At 52.4% G+C, this 18,238-nt stretch overlaps 2 protein-coding genes across 2 annotated transcripts; both read left to right on the top strand.

The window, feature by feature from the left end:
* Positions 1–1,590: 1,590 nt before the first annotated feature.
* On the top strand, positions 1,591–12,846 carry ROGDI (rogdi atypical leucine zipper). The gene is made up of 11 exons (XM_054180495.1): positions 1,591–1,678; positions 3,933–4,004; positions 5,229–5,311; positions 6,667–6,721; positions 7,639–7,719; positions 8,547–8,642; positions 9,892–9,990; positions 10,425–10,538; positions 11,250–11,299; positions 11,776–11,902; positions 12,453–12,846. Exons 1-11 carry the CDS (start codon positions 1,637–1,639, stop codon positions 12,492–12,494), a joined length of 861 nt encoding a protein of 286 aa, XP_054036470.1. The 5' UTR covers positions 1,591–1,636; the 3' UTR covers positions 12,495–12,846.
* A 1,258-nt stretch (positions 12,847–14,104) lies between these two features.
* NMRAL1 (NmrA like redox sensor 1) lies at positions 14,105–17,793 on the top strand. Its single transcript, XM_009900523.2, has 6 exons — positions 14,105–14,180; positions 14,372–14,437; positions 14,609–14,847; positions 15,635–15,884; positions 16,300–16,490; positions 17,552–17,793. Exons 2-6 carry the CDS (start codon positions 14,398–14,400, stop codon positions 17,720–17,722), a joined length of 891 nt encoding a protein of 296 aa, XP_009898825.1. The 5' UTR covers positions 14,105–14,180; positions 14,372–14,397; the 3' UTR covers positions 17,723–17,793.
* The last annotated feature ends 445 nt before the right edge of the window (positions 17,794–18,238 follow it).

The following is an 18,238-nucleotide window of genomic DNA, read 5'->3' as shown; positions in this document are numbered from 1 at the left end:
TGGCAAAACCAAACATGATTCCTCTTTTTTCTTTTCTTTTCCTTCCCCCCTCCCCCCCCCCCCCCCCCCCCCTTTTTTTTTTTGGTGCAATTAACAAAGCTACTGGCAAAAAGAATAAAACCTTTCTTGGTAACACAATGGGGCTTTTTTTTTGTGGCAGTTTCTAAAAGCCTGTCCAACCTGTGGTGTGGTATTGAAGAAATAGGTGTGTTCCTCAGCATTAAAAAAAAAATAAGAGTTGCTGAAAAGCAGCATTATGCCAGAGAGCATTTTGGTCATTGGAGGAACCTGATCTTCTCAGTCAGGCACTGAGTGAGGCCCATATCAGAGTTAAAAGCAGAACATGTAATCAGTGCTAAGCTCCCTCTTGTGCTCTACTCTAAGGCTCTGACCTGGTGGATTTTTCATATTCACTCATTCTCAGCTGCAGCCTTTAAAGAAATTTGACCAAGAGATGATGGACTAAATGACCAAGGTCAGGCTCAGTGGGGCTCTGGGCAACCTGATCTAGTGGAGGATGTCCCTGCTGACTACGAGGGGGTTGGACTGGATGACCTTTGGAGGTCCCTTCCAACCCAAACCATTCTAGGAATTTGGGTAAATTCCAGCCTCCTTAGACAGAAAGGGCTTTGAGCATCTGAGCTGAGAGGAGGATGAAGACTTAGCTTTACAATTAAGAATTGCTGAGAGATGGAGGTCCAGGAACTTTCTGGTGTTGATGACTTCTTACATTAAGTGTTGGTAGCCCGGTGGCCCAGTTGCTCAGTCTGGAGTGTCCTTCCTTCTAGTGCTTGGGGTTTTTGAGGGCTAACAGCAGCAGGTGCAATGTCCCAAGACACAATGCCTTAACTGAAGTGTTTGCAAGCTCCAAAATGTTGCTTTTTGATGATCCAGGCAGCACTTCCTGTCAAAGAGCAGGTGTTCAGGTACTGAGACATAAGGGGTTACTGGTGATTAATGGTGTTGCTTAATTAAAATGAATGACAGGTGCAGAAGTAAGGAAAACCTTAACTTTCAGCACTGACTAAAAGCAATGCAGAAAGTGCTGGAGCAAGGAGTTAGTTGTGGTCACAGCAGAAACTGCACTGGGGGAAGCTTTACCTGCGCTGTGGATGCGTTCCCTTTGCCAACCCACCTTGCTGATGTGTAGATGATGATGCTGTCTGCTTGGCCACCTCTCGATAGCTTTAACGTCACTATAGACTTACTTCAGCTCCAAAATTTTGAGAAGAAATGGGCGAGAGTAACAAATCTTTGCCCGTTCGTGAGGGTTCTTGCCTGTAGCTCTGGTTTGTCTTATCCGCTCTGCAGTCAGCCAGGGTCAGTAGTGCAACTCAACCTCCTTCATTTCGCAGCAGGTCCTGGATCTCCACGCTGTAGGTGTTGGCCGGTGCCGTTAGCGGGGCAGGGGGGATGCGGGCGGTCTCTGGCAGCGGCTCCCCGGCCGCAGCCTCCGCTCTCGCTGCCGGCGCCGGTGACGTCACCCCGCCCGCCGCGCCTCCATTGGGCGGGCAGCGCCGCGCTGCCCAACCCAGCGCCGCCCGGGCCGCATTGCCGGGCGGGGGCTGAGCCGCGCGGGGGGCGGGCTGGGGGCGGGGCCGGCGGGGCGCCGCAGCGGGGCGGGGCTGCCGGCGGGATGGCGGCGGCGATGACGAGCGCGGCGGAGCGGGCGGTGCTGGTGAGTCGGGCAGGGGCAGCCTTGCTGGCGCCCCGCAGGCCCCTTCCGGCTGGCGGGGCCCGGGCCGGGGAGCCGCGTCTGCTGGCTGGTCTCGGGCAGCGGCCAGGCCGCTCTCTGCCGTCGGCTCCCGACGCCTCGCCTGAGGTGCGCTGTGAGGGCCGCCTGGTGACAGCTGCGTGGTCGGGAGGCAGCTGTTCGGCGGGCTCGCAGGGCAGTGCCTGGGCCCCGGGCTGTGCGGCCAGGACAGGCTGTCGAGCCGACCCCGGCCTCCGTTGCCGTGCTGCCCCCAGGCCCGCGGCAGGACGTGGTCTGCTCCAGACCCTCTTCATGGTCTCCGCTCTAGTGCTCTCTCCTTGGGCAGTGCGAGTGTAGGTGCCGTGGGCCCCGGGTGAGTCCGGGGCAGGTTCCTGCAGGAGCCAGTCCTGCTTACGGTAAACAGCGAAATGTGTTACACGACCTTGCTTTTGTCGCAGTCTGATAGGCTGTTGGGTGGAAGAGCAGAGCTGGTAAATGGCAGGCCTGTCAAAGCAGTCTTGGCTATTTGATAAAGGTAGGAAACCTGTGTTGCAAAGCTCTCCAAGTGGGTCAGCTGCAAGAAGTAATGAAAGGTTGCTGTCTAGGGAGAGAATTTTAGAGATGCAGCCAGACTGGGTGGAAAGCTGTACATGAAAACCAGCTTTTTCCCGAGTTCATGTGATTGGGAATGCTGTTGTCAAAAATACAGATCATGGCATGTTAGAATCACCAAGTGTTAGGGGTTGGAAGTGGCCTCCAGAGATCATCCAGTCCAACCATGTGTGACCTGCACTAGATTATATGTTCTGCTCTGGCAGGAGGGGTTGGACTCTATGATCTCCGGAGGTCCCTTCCAACCCCTAACATCCTTTGAGCCCCAGGGTAGTGTGCATGTGTAGTGTACAGACATAGTGAATGAACTTGGTGTGAAGGGGAAGATGTTTCGCTGTGGGGATGAAAGACCAGGGATGATGTGAAGTTGAAACATCTGTGTGTCGAGAGTGGGGTAAAGGCTGCGCTTTGCCTATAGGATTTTTGTTCCTTTGGAAACCTGGATCAGGGCATTACAAGTAATGAAAGCAGGAGATCTACTCTGTCAGCATGATGGCCAGAAACAAAAGCAGGTGGATCCTACACCCACACTGATTTGAAGGATAACAGAGATTCCTACCTAGGTTTGTTGTGTGTACTTATTTTGGGTGAGCATCTGAGGAAACAAAACCTTCCTTGTCCTACTCTTTGTTCAGATAGGTCTTGCGTAAGGTGGTGGCACATAAGTCAGTTTCTCATGGAGAACAGGAACTGTCTAGCAGAAGAACCACAGGCTTGCATTTCTGAATTTATCACACCTTTCCAATTTTTCTGTGGGCAAATTGCTCAATTCCTTCCTTTCTAATACTTTCCACATGGACAGTTTCTTCCCTCGTGTAAGATAGCAAGTGGCAGTCTTGTTGTTGTTGTTCCTTGCTTTGTTTCTGTCCCCATTTCTCTCACAGTCTTCTGCATGAGATCTTGGGGTTTAATGGGAATGCTTAGCTGTGGTTCTTCTTTCTGCAAGCTTCTCTGTGGCAGATTGAGACCTGAGGTGTCACATCATCAGATCTGAACTTGTTTGTTACTGAATTTCCCCAAGTGATTGGGAATCCTCAGCCTTTCTCTCCCACTACCCACTTTCCAGTTTAGCTTGCTTTATTTTTAGGTGGCTGCTGCTGCATGGTACAATGCTCTTGGAGGAAGGAGGAGCATTTGAGTTTTGTGTTTGTTTCTCACCATCTAATTGGCAGTAAATTTGTCTTCAAGTTGAGTCTGTTTTGCCCATGACTGTAGTTGGTAAGGATCCCTCTCTGTATCTTGGCCCACAAGTTTTTCATCTTACTTCATCCCCCTATCATGTTGAGGGCCAAGGTCAGCCCACTCCAGCAGCTTAAGAAGGTGCCCTGGATTCTGAAGCAGCAGCAGGGTCTGTACTTTGCTCTGAGGTTCACATCTAGTGCTGCCTGTTCTTCCCCGACTGTGTGATTGTTGGCACAGTGATTTGTGTGAATGCTGCATCGTTAGAGTCAAAACAAGAATGAAAACAATTCATTTTGGCTGTGGGGGAGAAGAAGAAATCTTTGTGATTTAAACATCACAGCCACAGCAATATATTTAGAACTTAAATAATTTTCCTGTGTGCCTGAGAGATTTATTTCCAGTGTTTGAATCCTAATGATTCCACTTGTGTCTCTCCACAACGTAGGAGGAAGAATTTAAATGGCTTTTACAAGAAGAGGTTCATGCTGTTTTGAAACAGCTGCAAGACATTTTGAAGGTAAGGTTGATTTTGAAGTGAAGGTTAATTGGCTTCACCTGACTTGGTGAGTGCCTTTGCTCTTCCATGTGGAATGGTGGTGGGAAAAAACCCATGGTGGAGGGTGCACAGAAAGGTCCACTGTGCATGCCTAGTGCTGTCCCAAGTGCTTGCTCGTGCTCTGATCTCAAAGACTTGCACTAAAGCTGATTTCCAAGAGATCTCTCAATTCACTGTGAGGACTGCTTGGAAGAGGCACAGTGGAGGCTCCCAGACCTCTCTGCATTTAGGCATTTACCTAAGATAGGAATATTTTCTGAAACAGAGAATCTGGATCTGCCTGTAACTGTCATGTGATGGTAGAAACAAGCCTGAGAGCCCCTAGCTGACAAGCTGCTGCTTGTGCAGTAATTGGTAGTATGCAGTCTCCTCCTCTTGGTGCACCCACTTCTCTTCTGGTACCTGCCCCATTCCGAGGTGTGAAGTGTTCAGTGGAGCCTGCAGCACCTTTTGCCAGCCTAAGCTGCTGGATTTAGCTATATTCTAAGCAGCCAAAAGGGATTGTATGCAGGAGAGCTCAGCACTCTCCTGGGTCAGTTTTCAGTAGGCCCAGCCCCATAATGCTGTGAGGTTCTGCTGGCAGTTGGTGTGTGGTACAAGTGCAGAAATGTGAAGGTGAGGTGTGGGTGCTGGAGAAGGTTGAAGTGCTGTAGTGTTGACCCAGGATGTGACTGGGTAGCAGATGACAGTAACCTGTGACATGTGTATTCATAGTATCTGGGTTTAAAGAGTTTGTTACAGCCTTAAGGGTGAAGCATGACCAAAGACCATCCCCTAGAACCAGTCAGGAGCTGGTTTCCATTCCAGACTTCCCATGTGGGTAAGGGGCCTGCTGTTCAGCTCATGGCAGTGCACTGTGTAAGGGGCAGCACTGCATTGCCCAAGGGCATGCAGGGCTGGGCTGTGCTGCTGCTCCAGCCTGCTTGCAACCCCTCTGGCACCAGTCACCTGCCCTGGTTCTGGAGTGTGGTGCTGGAGCAATGCCCTTTGCCATGAGCGGCATGGACTGAGCCTGTCCTGCAGGAGTGTTGATGTGCTCTGCTAGATGGGCTGCAGGAGGCTTGCAAAGGTGACCATTCTGGCTGCTTGCCAGCATCTGTGTTTCTGCTCTCACTTCATTTCTGGCTCGTGGTGCACTGGACCTAGGTGGTCAACCCAGCACTCACTATGTCCTCTCTTGGGTAGGAGGCCTCTCACCGCTTCGCCCTGCCCACCAGTGGCTCAGGAGGAGCTGTCAAGCAGGAGAACTTTGTGCTGAGCACCTCAGGGTAAGTGGTGGGTGGTGATCAGGGGGTTGCTGGTGCTCTGCCAGGCCACCCTGGCGTGGGCTGTGGCTCCCGCTCCAGTAGTGCCTGCGTTGGTGCTGAGGCCTCCTGCTGGGGCAAAGGGTTCCTGGGGCACCCGTGGCAAAGGTCACTACAGCAGTGTAGTAGCCCCCCAGGGTAAAGGGGGTTTCTTTAATAGGGGATGTCACCTTAAGGGAAACAGACACTCTGGTGGCAGATTAATGTAACATTCTGTGGCTGTGCTCCAGGGGCTGCCTTAGTCAGAGCTGTGCCATTTCCTCCTGATATCTGTAACCATTGATTCCTGCCCACACACCAGTGTGGTGCATCAGCATGCTGCTCTTGGCACCTCTGCCAAGGGACATTGCACTGATTCTGCATGCAGGGAGTTGTCAGTGCAAGACTGACTTGAATTCTGCATTGGCTTAGCTTCTGACTCTGGCTGTGGCTTTGCTTTAATCTCCCTGAAATAGCAATAATAAATCTGCTTCACAAAGAGCAAGCTGAGACCTCTGCAGAAGGTGCTATAGAAGTGCAGTTCTGACGTAGCTGTCCACTTTTTGATCTTCAGCACAGGCTTTGGTCAGGGGGGCTGCACTCTGGCAGAAGTCCCAAGCTTGTTGCAAAGGTCTTTAGTCCTTAGAAACAGCCTGGTGATCATTTCATGGAATGGTGCAACGATGCTGTAGTGGCTTTGGCAGCTGCCTTACTCAGATCTTAGTCTTAAAGCTGATTCTCATTTTTATTCAGTGTTACTGCAAAATGGACCTTAAAAAATGCTGATCTAATGAGTCTCTACTGTATTGAAATGTGAAGATGGCTGAGTCCTTGAAGGCTCAGGTGCTTCAGTCTCCTCCCACTGCTAATGTGAGCCATCCTGCAGGACTTCTTAAAGGCTTTTGTGGGGTTTTTAATCTATTTAGTCTGTCTTTCTCCTGCTGGGGGAGGAGGAGAGAGGCAGAGTGGGGTTTGTTGCTTGTCACTCCCATGTAGCACCCCAATGTCAGTAATTCATCTAATATCTTGTGTTTGTGCCTGCCAGAGCTGTCTGTAATGACAAACAGGTGGTTGTTAGGGGAAACATGAGGCTTGAGGTCAGAAATGGATGTAATGTTTGAGCAGGGTAGTTAGGGGGAGGTGGCTCATAAAGAATATGGCAGCAAATGATCATGGGCCAAGTGCTGGCTACTTGAAAGTGTGTAGAGTTCACCTGGCAGGAGAGCAGCTTGGGAGCAGCTTGGGTAGCTGCATAGGACAGGGAGGGGCTGTGTGGAGTTGGCAGTTTTGATAGGTGACTCTTGTGGCTTCTGTTGCCCAGATCTTTCTTCTCATTGCAGCACAGACCAGGTGAAAGGTGTGTTGACACTGCAGGGAGATGCCCTGTGTCAAGCTGTGAGTACTTGTGGTGGTTCTTGCTTTGTACTGCAATCAAGGGGTGGGAATCATCCTTGTTATACTTGAATGACCTTGAGGGAGAAGTCATCCTTAGGCCGTACCAGTGATCTGTGATCTTTGTCAGCCACTGTTGAAATCTGTCAAGATCCATCATCTAACCCATCCCTCACTACTTTGTGGTGTGTGGTGGAGTTGACTTCCATGGGGATTTCTTTCCTTGAATACCTCTGTTATGCAATAACAAACTTTCCTGGGGGCCTTCTGAGATGAGGTCATGTCCTGCCTGGATTTCAGTTCACTGAATGCCTTTCAGCTTATCCTTTGTATTAGCATGTGCCTGTAGGAGGACTGAGAGTCTGGCCATGCCAGGACTGGGGAGGGGTTTGGAGCACAGCCCTGTGGGGAGAGGCTGAGGGAGCTGGGGTTGCTTGGCCTGGAGAGGAGGAGGCTCAGGGGAGACCTTCTTGCTCTCTACAAGTGCATGAAGGGGGGTTGTAGACGGGTGGGGGTTGATCTCTTCTCCCAGACGGCCAGTGCTAGAACGGGAGGACACAGTCTCAGGCTGCGCCAGGGGAGGTTTGGGCTGGAGGTTAGGAAGAAGTTCTGCACAGAGAGAGTGATTGGCCATTGGAATGTGCTGCCTGGGGAGGTGGTGGAGTCACCATCATTGGAGGTGTTTAGGAAGAGCCTGGATGGGATGCTTGGTGCCATGGTTTAGCTGATTAGATGGTGTTGGGTGATAGGTTGGACTCGATGATCTCAAAGGTCTCTTCCAACCTGGTTAATTCTATTCTATTCTAATGACTGCTGAAAGCAACTCACCAGGATGAGAGACAGAATGGAGTGGGACTTGCAGTCTCTGTATTCTGCATATGGAGAGTGCTTGCTCTCACATGTTGGTTTCTTTCTTCAAGGATGTTAATCTGAAGATGCCCAGAAATAACCAGCTCCTGCACTTTGCATTCCGGGAAGACAAGCAGTGGAAGCTGCAGCAGGTACTCTTCACTCTGGATGCCTACTCCTCTAGCATACACCCCCCCAGCAGCAGCTGTGGTCCTTCACTTTGTGAAAGAGAAGGCTGTGGCCATCCTACCTCAACTCCAATGGTGGAAGCTAAGGGAGGCAATTAAATTCAGTTATGATGCTAGGAGAGAGTGTTTGGTTCTTCCTGCTTCTGAAACACCAGTGGGCTGCCAGCACAATCCTTTAAAAGGGTTGCCTTGTGCACTGGCCTTGGGCCTGCTGCAAACCCCAGGCTAACAGGGCAGAGCAACCTCAGATGTTTTGAGTAGTTTGCTCTCATTCTCTTGCATGCTGACAACAAACCTCACTGCATTGTGCTCTTGTAGCATAGCTGCTTCCCCTCAATTAAGGAGTTAAAGGGGTGTGCCTGTCCAGGACATTGAATGTCTTGGCCACCATTTTGCTGGCAGATAGCTGGTTTCAGCACCTGGTCTGGTGCCTGATCCTCAGGACATAGTTTTCCACAGTTGCTTTGTCATAGCTGAGTAGAAAAGAAGCATTCCAGGTGCTTCACTCTGCCATGACTCAAGATTTTTCTGGGTGATCAGTGCATTTGGTATTGAGTGCAGTTTCCAGTGACTATGTGGAGTTCTTTGGCCTGTCTGAATTAAAAATGGGCATGGTGTTGGGTTGATGGTTGGACTGGAGGATCTCAGAGGGCTTTTCCAACTGAAACAATTCCATAACTGGAGAAGCCAGCATTTGCTTAAAGCAAGCAAGATACTCAGGGAAGCCTCCATTTCCTAGTGCATATTGCAGAGAGCCTTTCTTTAACAGGGCTGCTTTTATACCTTTGCAGATCCAGGATGCTAGAAACCATGTCAACAAGGCCATTTACCTGCTTATGAACAGAGATGTAAACTACCAGTTCAAAACAGGCTCAGAGGTTCTCAAGGTAAGGAGAACCTACCCCTCTTTGCTGGGGTAGGAACATCCATTTGTCTTCCCTCCATTTGTTGTTTTAAGCACAGTTAATTACTGTCTTGGAAATGGACTCCCCAGCTCTTCCTAGTTGTACCTGTGTGGAATATCCTGTGACCTCACACTGGCTGTGCAACTGTAGCAGCTCAGCACCATTAACAGGGCTGTAGAGAAGGTTAGGGTTTAAAGAGACCTTGAAAGATCATTGAGTCCACCCCTCCAGCATGCTGGATGGTGGTCAGAGCAGTCCTGCCCTGCTGCACAGCAGTTATGTTATCATCCTTACTGGATGGTTACACAGCTCATGCTCTTCCCCCTCTGTCAGTGCTTTTGGGGAGAGAGGAAACACAAGATTAGTTAGTACTTGTGATTTGCTGATGATTTGAAAGTGGCTTTCTGCCTTTCTTGTAGCAGTTGATGGGTCCCATGCAGACCAGCTGCTGCATGGCAGTAAGGCCCAGCCCTCTGCCTGGAAATGCTTCCTTGAGCTACCAGAGGTTCAGCTTCCTCCTTAGAACATCAAACATGAGAAAGCTAAACCTTTTTAGTCTGCCCATGGGCAAGGGCTGCTAGTAGGAAGCAGCTAGGTAATAAAACTGCTTGTTTTTTACCTTTGAGTGGAAGTGGGATGGAGAAATTAGTCACAGTATAAAATGCCTTCATCTTAGCCATGAGCTCCATTACAGACAAGTGTTGCTTCCCACATTTTTCTGGAAGTCTGTCTGAATGGAGCCTTTGAGCTGTGGGTTCTGGCAGGGCTGGGCTCACAAGGAGCTGATCTCTCGTGCCTTAGCTCAGGTGGTTGTGAGCAGCAGGGAGCCCCTTCAACAGTCCTTGTACCTGTGACAGGGGAATGGAGAGAAGTAGGGTGCAGCTTGTTGGGTTTCCTTAATGGCTGCTCTGCAGAGGAGCTGATGAGGAGTTTGTCAATACTTCTGTAGCATCAGTAACTGATCTCATGTTCTTCTCTTAGTCTTCTAATGAACAGCTGCTCTCTCTTCAGTCCCTGCTGTTAAACAATCCTGGCCTGATGCTAACAGTGAAAATGCAGGGATGTGGGAGCCACCCCTTCCCAAGCAGTCACTGCATTTCGGTGGGGGGCAAGGGGGTGGGGGTGATGTTGGTTGGTGTGACACTTTGAAAAGGCTGTAGGATTCTGCAGCACCCTGTCCAGAGCTCTCCAGGGACTGCCACTCAGCAGTGCACTGTACATTGTCTTGCAGCTCATGGATGCTGTGATGTTGCAGCTCTCAAGAGCCCGAAATCGGCTCACCACTCCAGCCACTCTGACTCTGCCAGAGATTGCCTCTGGTGGTCTCACTGTAAGTATGTGGTGCCACCATGCAGTCTTGCAGCATGCAACAGTTGGATATTGTGCTGCATCCTGGGGAAAGTGGGTTTCTGAAGTGTCTGTTGAGGCAGAAATAGGGAACTGAAGTTAAGTGCACACCCTAAGCACTTCTGGCTGCTCTGGATCTTCCTGTGGGTAAGCAGATGGCTTGAACTTGAGGACTCTGGTTCTGATATCTACCCAGGAGTCTTGTCCAGGGATAACTCACTCTTTTGAGGGTGACTCCATCCTCTTGTCACTGTTACATACACACACCATCTGATCAAGTGCAGCAAGAGGAACAACCATTGCCTGCGAGCTGCTCAGTCTTCACATCCTTCTCAGTATGGCTTAGAAAAAGGCAGTAGTTTGCTAGCATTAGACATTGTGGTCCTTTCACTGACAAACTGCTTGTTTTCTCACCAGAAAATGTTCACCCCTGCTCTGCCTCCAGACATCCTTGTGAATTTCTACATTAACCTGAATAAGCTGTGCCTGACTGTCTACCAGCTCCACGTGCTGCAGCCCAGCACAACCAAGGTGATGCCCCCTTTATTTACCCCTCTCTGTGTCCCACTGGGAGGAGGATGTTGCACTGCTGTGTGGTGCAGTGTTCTGTGCATAAGGTAATGCAGAAATGACTGCACCTGGTGATAAGTGTCTGTATTTAGATCTGCTGCAGACAGAACACTGCCTTCAAATCTAGCCTGCAGCATAGCCAGTAAGCCCAGAAGGAAGTACCAGTGCCCCAGAGACAGCCAGTAACTACTTTTTGCCAAGTAATGTGATAATTTAGCATGATTTTGGAAGGCCATAACTGTGTTCATCCAGTTGACATCAAAGTAGTGTCTTGGGTTTTCTGAGTGGAGTTTTGATAGGTGCCTTTCTGTTTCACCTGTTGCATTTGGGTCAGCTCAATGTCCTGTAAAATCAGAGTTTAACTCTGGAGCTTTATGCAGTGCAGTCCTTCCACAGAGGTGTTTCTCCTAAAATCTGCCTTGGGTGTGAATTCTGGATCTTCTCATCTTGTTGCTGTGGTGCTAAAATTTGGACTCAAGCCCTGTGTAGAATTTTATTTTTGGTGAAGGTGCAGGAAGAGATCAAATGAGATGGATCCCACAGTGAGAATGGAGAGTTCAGGCAGATGCAGTGTATGCAGTTCTTGACATCAGGCTGCTGAAGGAGCAAACCTTCTCCTAAGCAGTTTCATTGCTGTGTCAAAATCCTAATGACCTTTTTCTTCTCCTCTAGAACTTCAAGCCTGCTGGAGGGTCCATCTTACACAACCCTGGAGCCATGTTGTAAGTACAGTCACTCTAAGGAGTATGCTGAGGAAAAGCTCCAAGTGGCTTTCCACTGTTTTGGTTGTGGGATCTGTTAAGTGCAGAAGCTGGGCTGAGTCACTTGCTGTGTCTGTGAATGCATAGGTGTCCATGAGAGTGTTTCTTGAATGACTTGATCACAGAGGCCCAGAGATGTGACTTTTCAGGGTACAGCCCACCCATACAGAGCCCTGAGCTTGTCTGGAGGGGAGAGCTGTCAAATCAAAATTGCCACCTGCATTTCCTGCCTTTGTGCCCCTCTGGAAAGCCGTGAAGTGACTGCCTTAACCCTGTTAGATTCAGCTTCACTCTAGATCTGGTCAGACTGCATGCTGTAGCTTTGCCAGGTACTGTTTTAGATGTAGGAGAAATCATCATCATCTGTGAGAGTGGAGGAGTTCTGTGTTCTGTGCTGTTGTGTGCAAAGCTGTGCTCTGCTTTTCTCCCCACTCCAGTGAGTTTGGCAGCCAGAGGTATGAAGTCAGCCACGTCCACAAGGTGGAATGTGTTGTCCCGTGGTTAAACGATGCCCTTGTCTTCTTCACAGTGTCACTGCAGCTTTGCCAGCAGCTGAAGGACAAGGTAATGGCCTTGGAGAAGGAGCTTGGGTTTTAACTCAGACCTCCTAAAAACCTGATGTGATGTTACTCTGTACAACCTGGGTATAAACTGAAAACAAGCAGTGGAGTCACTCGAGTTCTGGAGCCAGAGGGCTGACTGGCACTGCCTGGTAGCCAGCCAGATGGGATGATGTGTGGTAGTGTGGCAGATGTCTTTGCTCAACTGCTGACTAGGTGGAGAGGAGCAGGCAGACATTTCTGTGTTCCCAGTCATGAGCTGGAAGCAAGGAAATGCCAGGGTGCTGCAGAGGAGGCATGGAGACTTCAACAAACTGGATTCCAGTAGGCTAGTGTTTCCATCCCAGCTCTGCAGCTCACCTGGCTGCCACCTTGAGCAAATAACTTCGAGGTCCAAGCCTCTTAAATGCCAATAGCAGTAAATTCCTCTTCTGCAGTGCAGTGCTGGAGAGGGTAATGCTGTGAGGTTCAGCCTTTATGCACACTTCATCTGTGTTCTTTCTTCTGTGGCCCAGGGGATACAGGAACTTACCTGCTGCTTTTTTGCTTTCTAGATCTCGGTCTTCTCCAGCTACTGGAACTACAGACCATACTAATTCTCTTTGGAGTATCCAAGCCTTTACAGTACTTCCAGTGTCTCTCTGTTTTCAACATGCCAGCTAAGTCCAAGTAAGCCTGGGGAGTTCTGTGGTTCACTATGGCATGACCCTCCCTGAGGCAGTGTCAGCGTATCCAGAGACACAACTTGAGTAGCCTTGTCCAGGACTGCTGCTAAGCAGGGCACCAAGCAATGGTGTGAAAGAACTTCCACCTCTGTTTATTTTACACCTTCCAAGCCTCAGATGGATTACACTAGTCCATTACAAGGATGTGGAGCTGTGGGCTACTCTCAGCAGCTGTTTGCACGCAGTGCTGTAACTAACTGCTGCAGTGTGAGCTGGCTGGGAAGAGATGCAGATGGATTAATCAAACACCACAGGAAGTGTAGGGTGTGTTGCTCCATGTAGTGAAAGATGTTGCTGTGTTGTGCTCCAGCTGTGGCTATGACTTGCCCTTTCCTGACCATGGTATTGATTCCCCTTTACTTGCTGCTGTCTGAACTCATTTGGTTTTTTTTCCCCTGGCATCAATGTGATAATATTTTGATTTTATTCCTAAGCCCTAGCTGGGCCAATTTTGTTTTGTCCCAGATTTAGTATTTTGTTGTCACTGCCAGCCTTTGGAGTAGCCTCTGTAACTTGAGCACAGCTGGGCAGTCTCGCATCCTATTACTGAATCCAAAGTGAGTACCATGTTGTTAACTACAATTTGCTGCATACCTGTGGATGCTACAATATGTAACTCATCCCTCTAGCCATTGATAACTGTGAAATAAAGATCCTCAGACCTGTCATACATACCTGGGCTGTCAGTGCTGAGAATTGAGGAGTCCTGCATGAGATTATGTCCTCCCCTCCAAGCGAGTGACTGTTCTTAGCTAGGAATGGTGAGTTACTGCTGGGCTTAGGGGAGGGCAGTCGTGGTCTCTGAGGGCAGAGCTGAGCAGCTCTTTGAAGCCTGGGCCTGCATTGTGTAGCTTCAGCCCAGTGCTGTCAGACACCTGAGTACTACCTGAAGTACTCTACAACCTTCCCTTGATGGTCATGTTTGAGAGGCTGTAGGTACTGAGGCTGGGTTGGATGGGTCAGGTGGCTGTTTGTTAAGTGCTGAGGAAACATCACCTGTCTCCTGCTTGACTCCAGCTAGCCCTGTCCAGTCTGTGTTTCTGGTGGCTTTCCTCACTGGAATATCTTAGCCAGCAGCCTACATGTGGGCTGAGGTGAAGACTGCATACTCACTGAGGTCCTACAGAACATCGGAGTGATCGCAGCTTACTTTGACAGAAACTGAGCGGTCCCAACAGCACACAGTGAAACGCTGCAGGTTCTCAGCTGAAGTAAAGGGCTAGGTCTTAGCTGCGTTGCTCTGAAGCGTTGCCCGGGGGCGCCCGGGCGAGGCAGCGGCGGAGCACTGCCCTCGGCATGGACCGGCGGGGCCGGGGGCGGGGCCGGGCAAGGGGGCGGAGGCTGGCCATTGGTTGGGGGCTGCGGGGGGGGGCGGGGCCGGGCGGCGCGATGGACAGGCAAGGTCCGCCCAGACCGATATGGCCGAGCGGCGGCGGGTGGAGACGAGCGGCGCTGAGGGGTGTTGAACGGCACCGGATCCAACCGAGCGCAGCTGAGCCGAGCGCAGTCGTGTCCAGCCGAACCAAGCCGATTGGAACCGGACAGAGCCGGACCGTGGTGAGGAGACCCGCGACGCCGCTCGTCCCTCTGCGGGGGTCTGTCCCTGGCTTCTGCTCGATGGCTGCGTCGGGCCCCCGCAGCCGTCCCTGCTCGGTCCTTCCTCCCGTGCCCGGGGAAGCCCTCTTAAGCTGGGTTGAGCCACGGCCGAGCCAGGCCCTGCCTGACTTCTCTCCTTGTCGCCCTGGCAGAGCCCCGGGACCGCCCGCGCTGCCTCATGGCTGAGAAAAAACTGATCGTGGTGTTCGGAGCAACCGGTGAGTGCCCGGGGAAAGGCCCGGCCCCTCATAGTTGGGAAGATGGGATGGAGCGACTTGGTCCTTGTGTCACAGTGCAGGGTCAGACTGCTCCACCTCGCACCCCCAGCTCCCTTCATCAGCACAGCCCCGTGTGGAGCCCAGGCTCCTAACGGGGCTCTGCACCTGCAGGAGCTCAGGGGGGCTCCGTGGCCCAGGCTCTGCTGGAAGATGGAACCTTCAGGGTCCGGGCAGTGACAAGGAGCCCCATGAAGAAGGAGGCTAAGAAGCTGAAGCAGAAGGGAGCTGAGGTGGTGAAGGCAGATCAGGATGATGAACCATCCTTGGAGCTGGCCTTGGCAGGCGCCTATGGAGCTTTCATTCTAACCAACTTCTGGGAGCACTGCAGTGAAGAGAAGGAAATCAGCCAGGTACCAGAGCTTCTTTAACCGGGACTACATGTGCAGTGGTCTGGGCAGCAGGGAGCGAGGGACAGCCCTGTGGTTCCTGGTGTCCTGGGACAGCTCGAAGGAAGCCCTGACAATGAAGTGGCTAGTCCAGAAAAGTCCTGAGGCCTTGCAAATAAACCAGGTCCCAGTTCTTACAAAGGGAAAATTTATTCCCTCACAGTTGCAGGGCTCTAGGAACCGGTGCCTCAGGGAGTTGTTAAGTGCCTGGAGACTTGGTGTGACAGAGCACTACCCAGGAGTCAGTAGCAGGAGTGGGAAGACTCAGTCCTGCAGATCCAGCACCATTGCTGCCTGCAGTCCTGTAGCTCTCTGCACTTGCAGCTTTGGGGCCGAAATGTACTGTGGTATCAGAAACCACAAGGGTGGTGGTCACGAGATTGCCCTGGGTGGCACACTGGCCACACCTGAATGGCAGCAAGCAAAGATAAGATACGTTAGGGCAGGTATGTTGGTCCCTGCAGATGTTTAGGGATGGTGTTTGTGCATCTGGCAAGGAGCTGGCAGCAAAGCTGTGTGGCCTTTCTGACACGGGGTGGTGTAAGGACAGGACTCGGCTCCACCTGGGCTGGGTCTGCTTAGCCCTGGTTCCAGCTGAGGGCTCATGCCAGAGGAGCTTGCTCAGCTGCTGCATGCTGGATCATGCCCTCCTGCCCAGTGCAGTGAAGGGGAAGGGGAGGGTGTGGTGGTGATGAGAGCCCCCCCACGTGTCCCATTCCCCTCTTCATGGCTGGCTTCACCCCGTGCCCAGGGGAAGCGTCTTGCCGACTTGTCGAAGCGCCTGGGTCTGCACCACGTCGTGTACAGTGGCCTGGAGAACGTGAAGCAGCTGACAGGGGGCCAGCTGGAGGTGCCCCACTTTGATGGCAAAGGTGTGGTGCAGGAGTACTTCCAGAAGATTGGTGTTCCCACCACCACCGTCCGGCTGCCGTTCTACTTCGAGAACTTCCTCTCTATCTTCAAGCCGCAGAAGGCCGCCCAGGGAGATTCCTTTGTCCTGGGTAAGAGGGGACCTCTTGCTCACCAGGTAGTTCTCACCTGCTCCCACTGTGCAGAGGGTCACTGAGAGGTGGAGGAAGCAGCATGGCTGCAGACTGGTGGGGATAAGAGGCCTGTGCCAGCTTAACCACAGTGCAGCTGTATTATGGTCCTTCAGACCTCTTTGGTGGCCTGCAAGAAATAAATGAGAGCCTGGTCCTGTTTCTGGTGCTGAGGGCTGCTCTGCAGATCCCAGAGGGCCTCTGCACACCCCAGCTGCAGGGAGTTGGGATGTTGGAGGTCAGAGGTGGGGCTGCAGCTGTATCATGGTGTGGTGGGTGCTCTGGGCTCTTCCTCACCTTGTGTTCAGAGGCTGGATGCTGAAAGCTCCTGCCGTGCTTCCCACTGGGCTGACCAGGATCCATCTCTCCCACACAGCACTGCCCATGGGGGACGTCCCCATGGATGGGATGGCAGTGGAGGACCTTGGGCCTGTTGTGCTTTCCCTGCTGAAGGCCCCAGAGGAGTACATAGGGCAGGTGATTGGGCTGAGCACTGGCAAGCTGACCGAGGCGGAGTATGCCGCTGTCCTCTCCCAGCAGACAGGAAAGACAGTGGAAGCCAGCAAGGTAGGCAGCATCCCTTGTGGGGGGTGTGATGGTCTGAGGTGGCACTAACACTGCTTTGTTGCTATTGACCCTGGAGCACTCCTGCCCCTGGAGTGTGCAGGTGTGTCCGGGCAGGTCCGTGCCTGGCTCTGAGGGATAACTGAAGTGGGAGGACTCCAGAAGAGCACCTGGCAGGCACCTGCAGAACAGGTCTCTGCTTGGTGCCCTCCCTGAGGGCTTTGCTGTGTCACCATTACAGTGCTGCTGCTTTGTCCCTCAGGACTTCCTTCTGTTTCTTGGTTGTGCTGCTCCCCTCGGGCAGTTGATACTGCTGCTGGGTGTTGCCGTGGCTCTCTGGAGAGCTCAGAGAACAAAGTACATTTCAGCAGAACCAAAGCACCTCTGCTGCTCTCCAAAGGCTCTGCTCTCCCAGTGACAAACAAGCTCTTTTCCCCAAGCTCCAGCATAGTGCAGAAGCACAGAGATCCACCCTTTGATCCAGGCAGGGTGGGTGCTAGAGCAGCCTGGGCTCCTCAGTCTCTCCAGAGCTTTTCCAGTCCACCCAGCTTGGTTCTAGAACCCCTCAGCCAGAGCCTGTGCCTTGCTGCAGGGAAAGGCTCCCTCATAGCTGCTCTAGGCCAGTGTGGGAGAGCAGGGTGCATGCCCAAGGCTGTGCCCAGGCCAGCTGTGCACCAGAGCTGGGTGCTGGTCCAAGGCAGGCTGGGCTGTAGGGTGCTCAGTGGCACTGCTCTGCCATGGCTGTGGCTGGCTCAGACCAAGCTCTTCAGCATCTGTGTGGTATGGCTTCCCCACCCCCAGCTTGATGCCTTCCCCACCCCCAGCTTGATGCCTTCCCCACCCCCAGCTTGATGCCTTCCCCACCCCCAGCTTGATGCCTTCCCCACCCCCAGCTTGATGCCTTCCCCACCCCCAGCTTGATGCCTTCCCCACCCCCAGCTTGATGCCTTCCCCACCCCCAGCTTGATGCCTTCCCTCACTGCACCTGGCAGACATGAACGAGGGAAAGGCCTCAGCAGCCTCTCCCCTTGGGAACAGTTCTTCACCCAAAGTCTTTCTTGCAGATGTCACCAGAGGAGTATGAGAGGCCTGGCTCCCCAGGGGCCAAGGAGCTGGCCGCCATGTTCCGCTTCTACGCGCTGAAGCCAGACCGCAACGTGGCCCTGACCATGAAACTCAACCCCAGGGCCCGCACCTTCCCCCAGTGGGTGGTGGACAACAAGGCTGCCTTCTGAGCCTTCCCTCCCTCCTCTTCCTCCCAAGCCTGTGCAGCACCAAGGTGAGCTGTGCCAAGCCACGTGGCTGGTGAAGGTCTGACCCTGGGCGCTGGGAAGAGCTCTGGCCATGGAAGTGCACCAGCAATCTCCTGAGGCTTGGCTGAGACTAGACCAGCACTCGACCAAGGGCACCACTGCTTGCACAGCTGCAGGCAGGGGGGGAGCAGCTCTCTCTACCTTCACACCTCCTTCAGGGAAGGTGTTTGCTTGGCAATTCCAGGTGTTTTCATGCTGCAGGGTGGTGGTGGGGGCTTGGTTTCTAGGATCACCTCTTTCCCAGGCAGCTCTGAGCGTGCAGCACCATTGGGTGGGCAGGATGCTGGGTACCCCTGGGCCCCAAAGTGCAGGGCTCTGTCTGCAGGCACCCAGGGCCATTCCACAACTGGTGCAGGCTCCTAGGCAAAGAGGCACACTAGGGTTTTCCCCTGGGCCAGTTTCAGGCACCACAGCAGAGCAGTGTGCCTGGAGATGGAG

This window comes from Dryobates pubescens, chromosome 4 (assembly GCF_014839835.1).
Source record: "Dryobates pubescens isolate bDryPub1 chromosome 4, bDryPub1.pri, whole genome shotgun sequence".
Classification (NCBI taxonomy): Eukaryota; Metazoa; Chordata; class Aves; order Piciformes; family Picidae; genus Dryobates; species Dryobates pubescens.
The sequence above is the reverse complement of the archived record's forward strand: the minus strand, read 5'-3'. Positions and strand labels throughout refer to the sequence as shown.

Excerpts from the sequence above, each read along its gene's own strand:
- ROGDI (XM_054180495.1), top strand. The coding sequence starts at position 1,637 with ATGGCGGCGGCGATGACGAGCGCGGCGGAGCGGGCGGTGCTG. Across the intron at positions 8,643-9,891 it reads CAGGCTCAGAGGTTCTCAAG|CTCATGGATGCTGTGATGTT; the intron begins GTAAGGAGAACC and ends ATTGTCTTGCAG. Across the intron at positions 11,903-12,452 it reads GCCAGCAGCTGAAGGACAAG|ATCTCGGTCTTCTCCAGCTA; the intron begins GTAATGGCCTTG and ends TTTGCTTTCTAG.
- NMRAL1 (XM_009900523.2), top strand. The coding sequence starts at position 14,398 with ATGGCTGAGAAAAAACTGATCGTGGTGTTCGGAGCAACCG. Across the intron at positions 14,438-14,608 it reads CGTGGTGTTCGGAGCAACCG|GAGCTCAGGGGGGCTCCGTG; the intron begins GTGAGTGCCCGG and ends CTGCACCTGCAG. Across the intron at positions 15,885-16,299 it reads GGGAGATTCCTTTGTCCTGG|CACTGCCCATGGGGGACGTC; the intron begins GTAAGAGGGGAC and ends TCTCCCACACAG.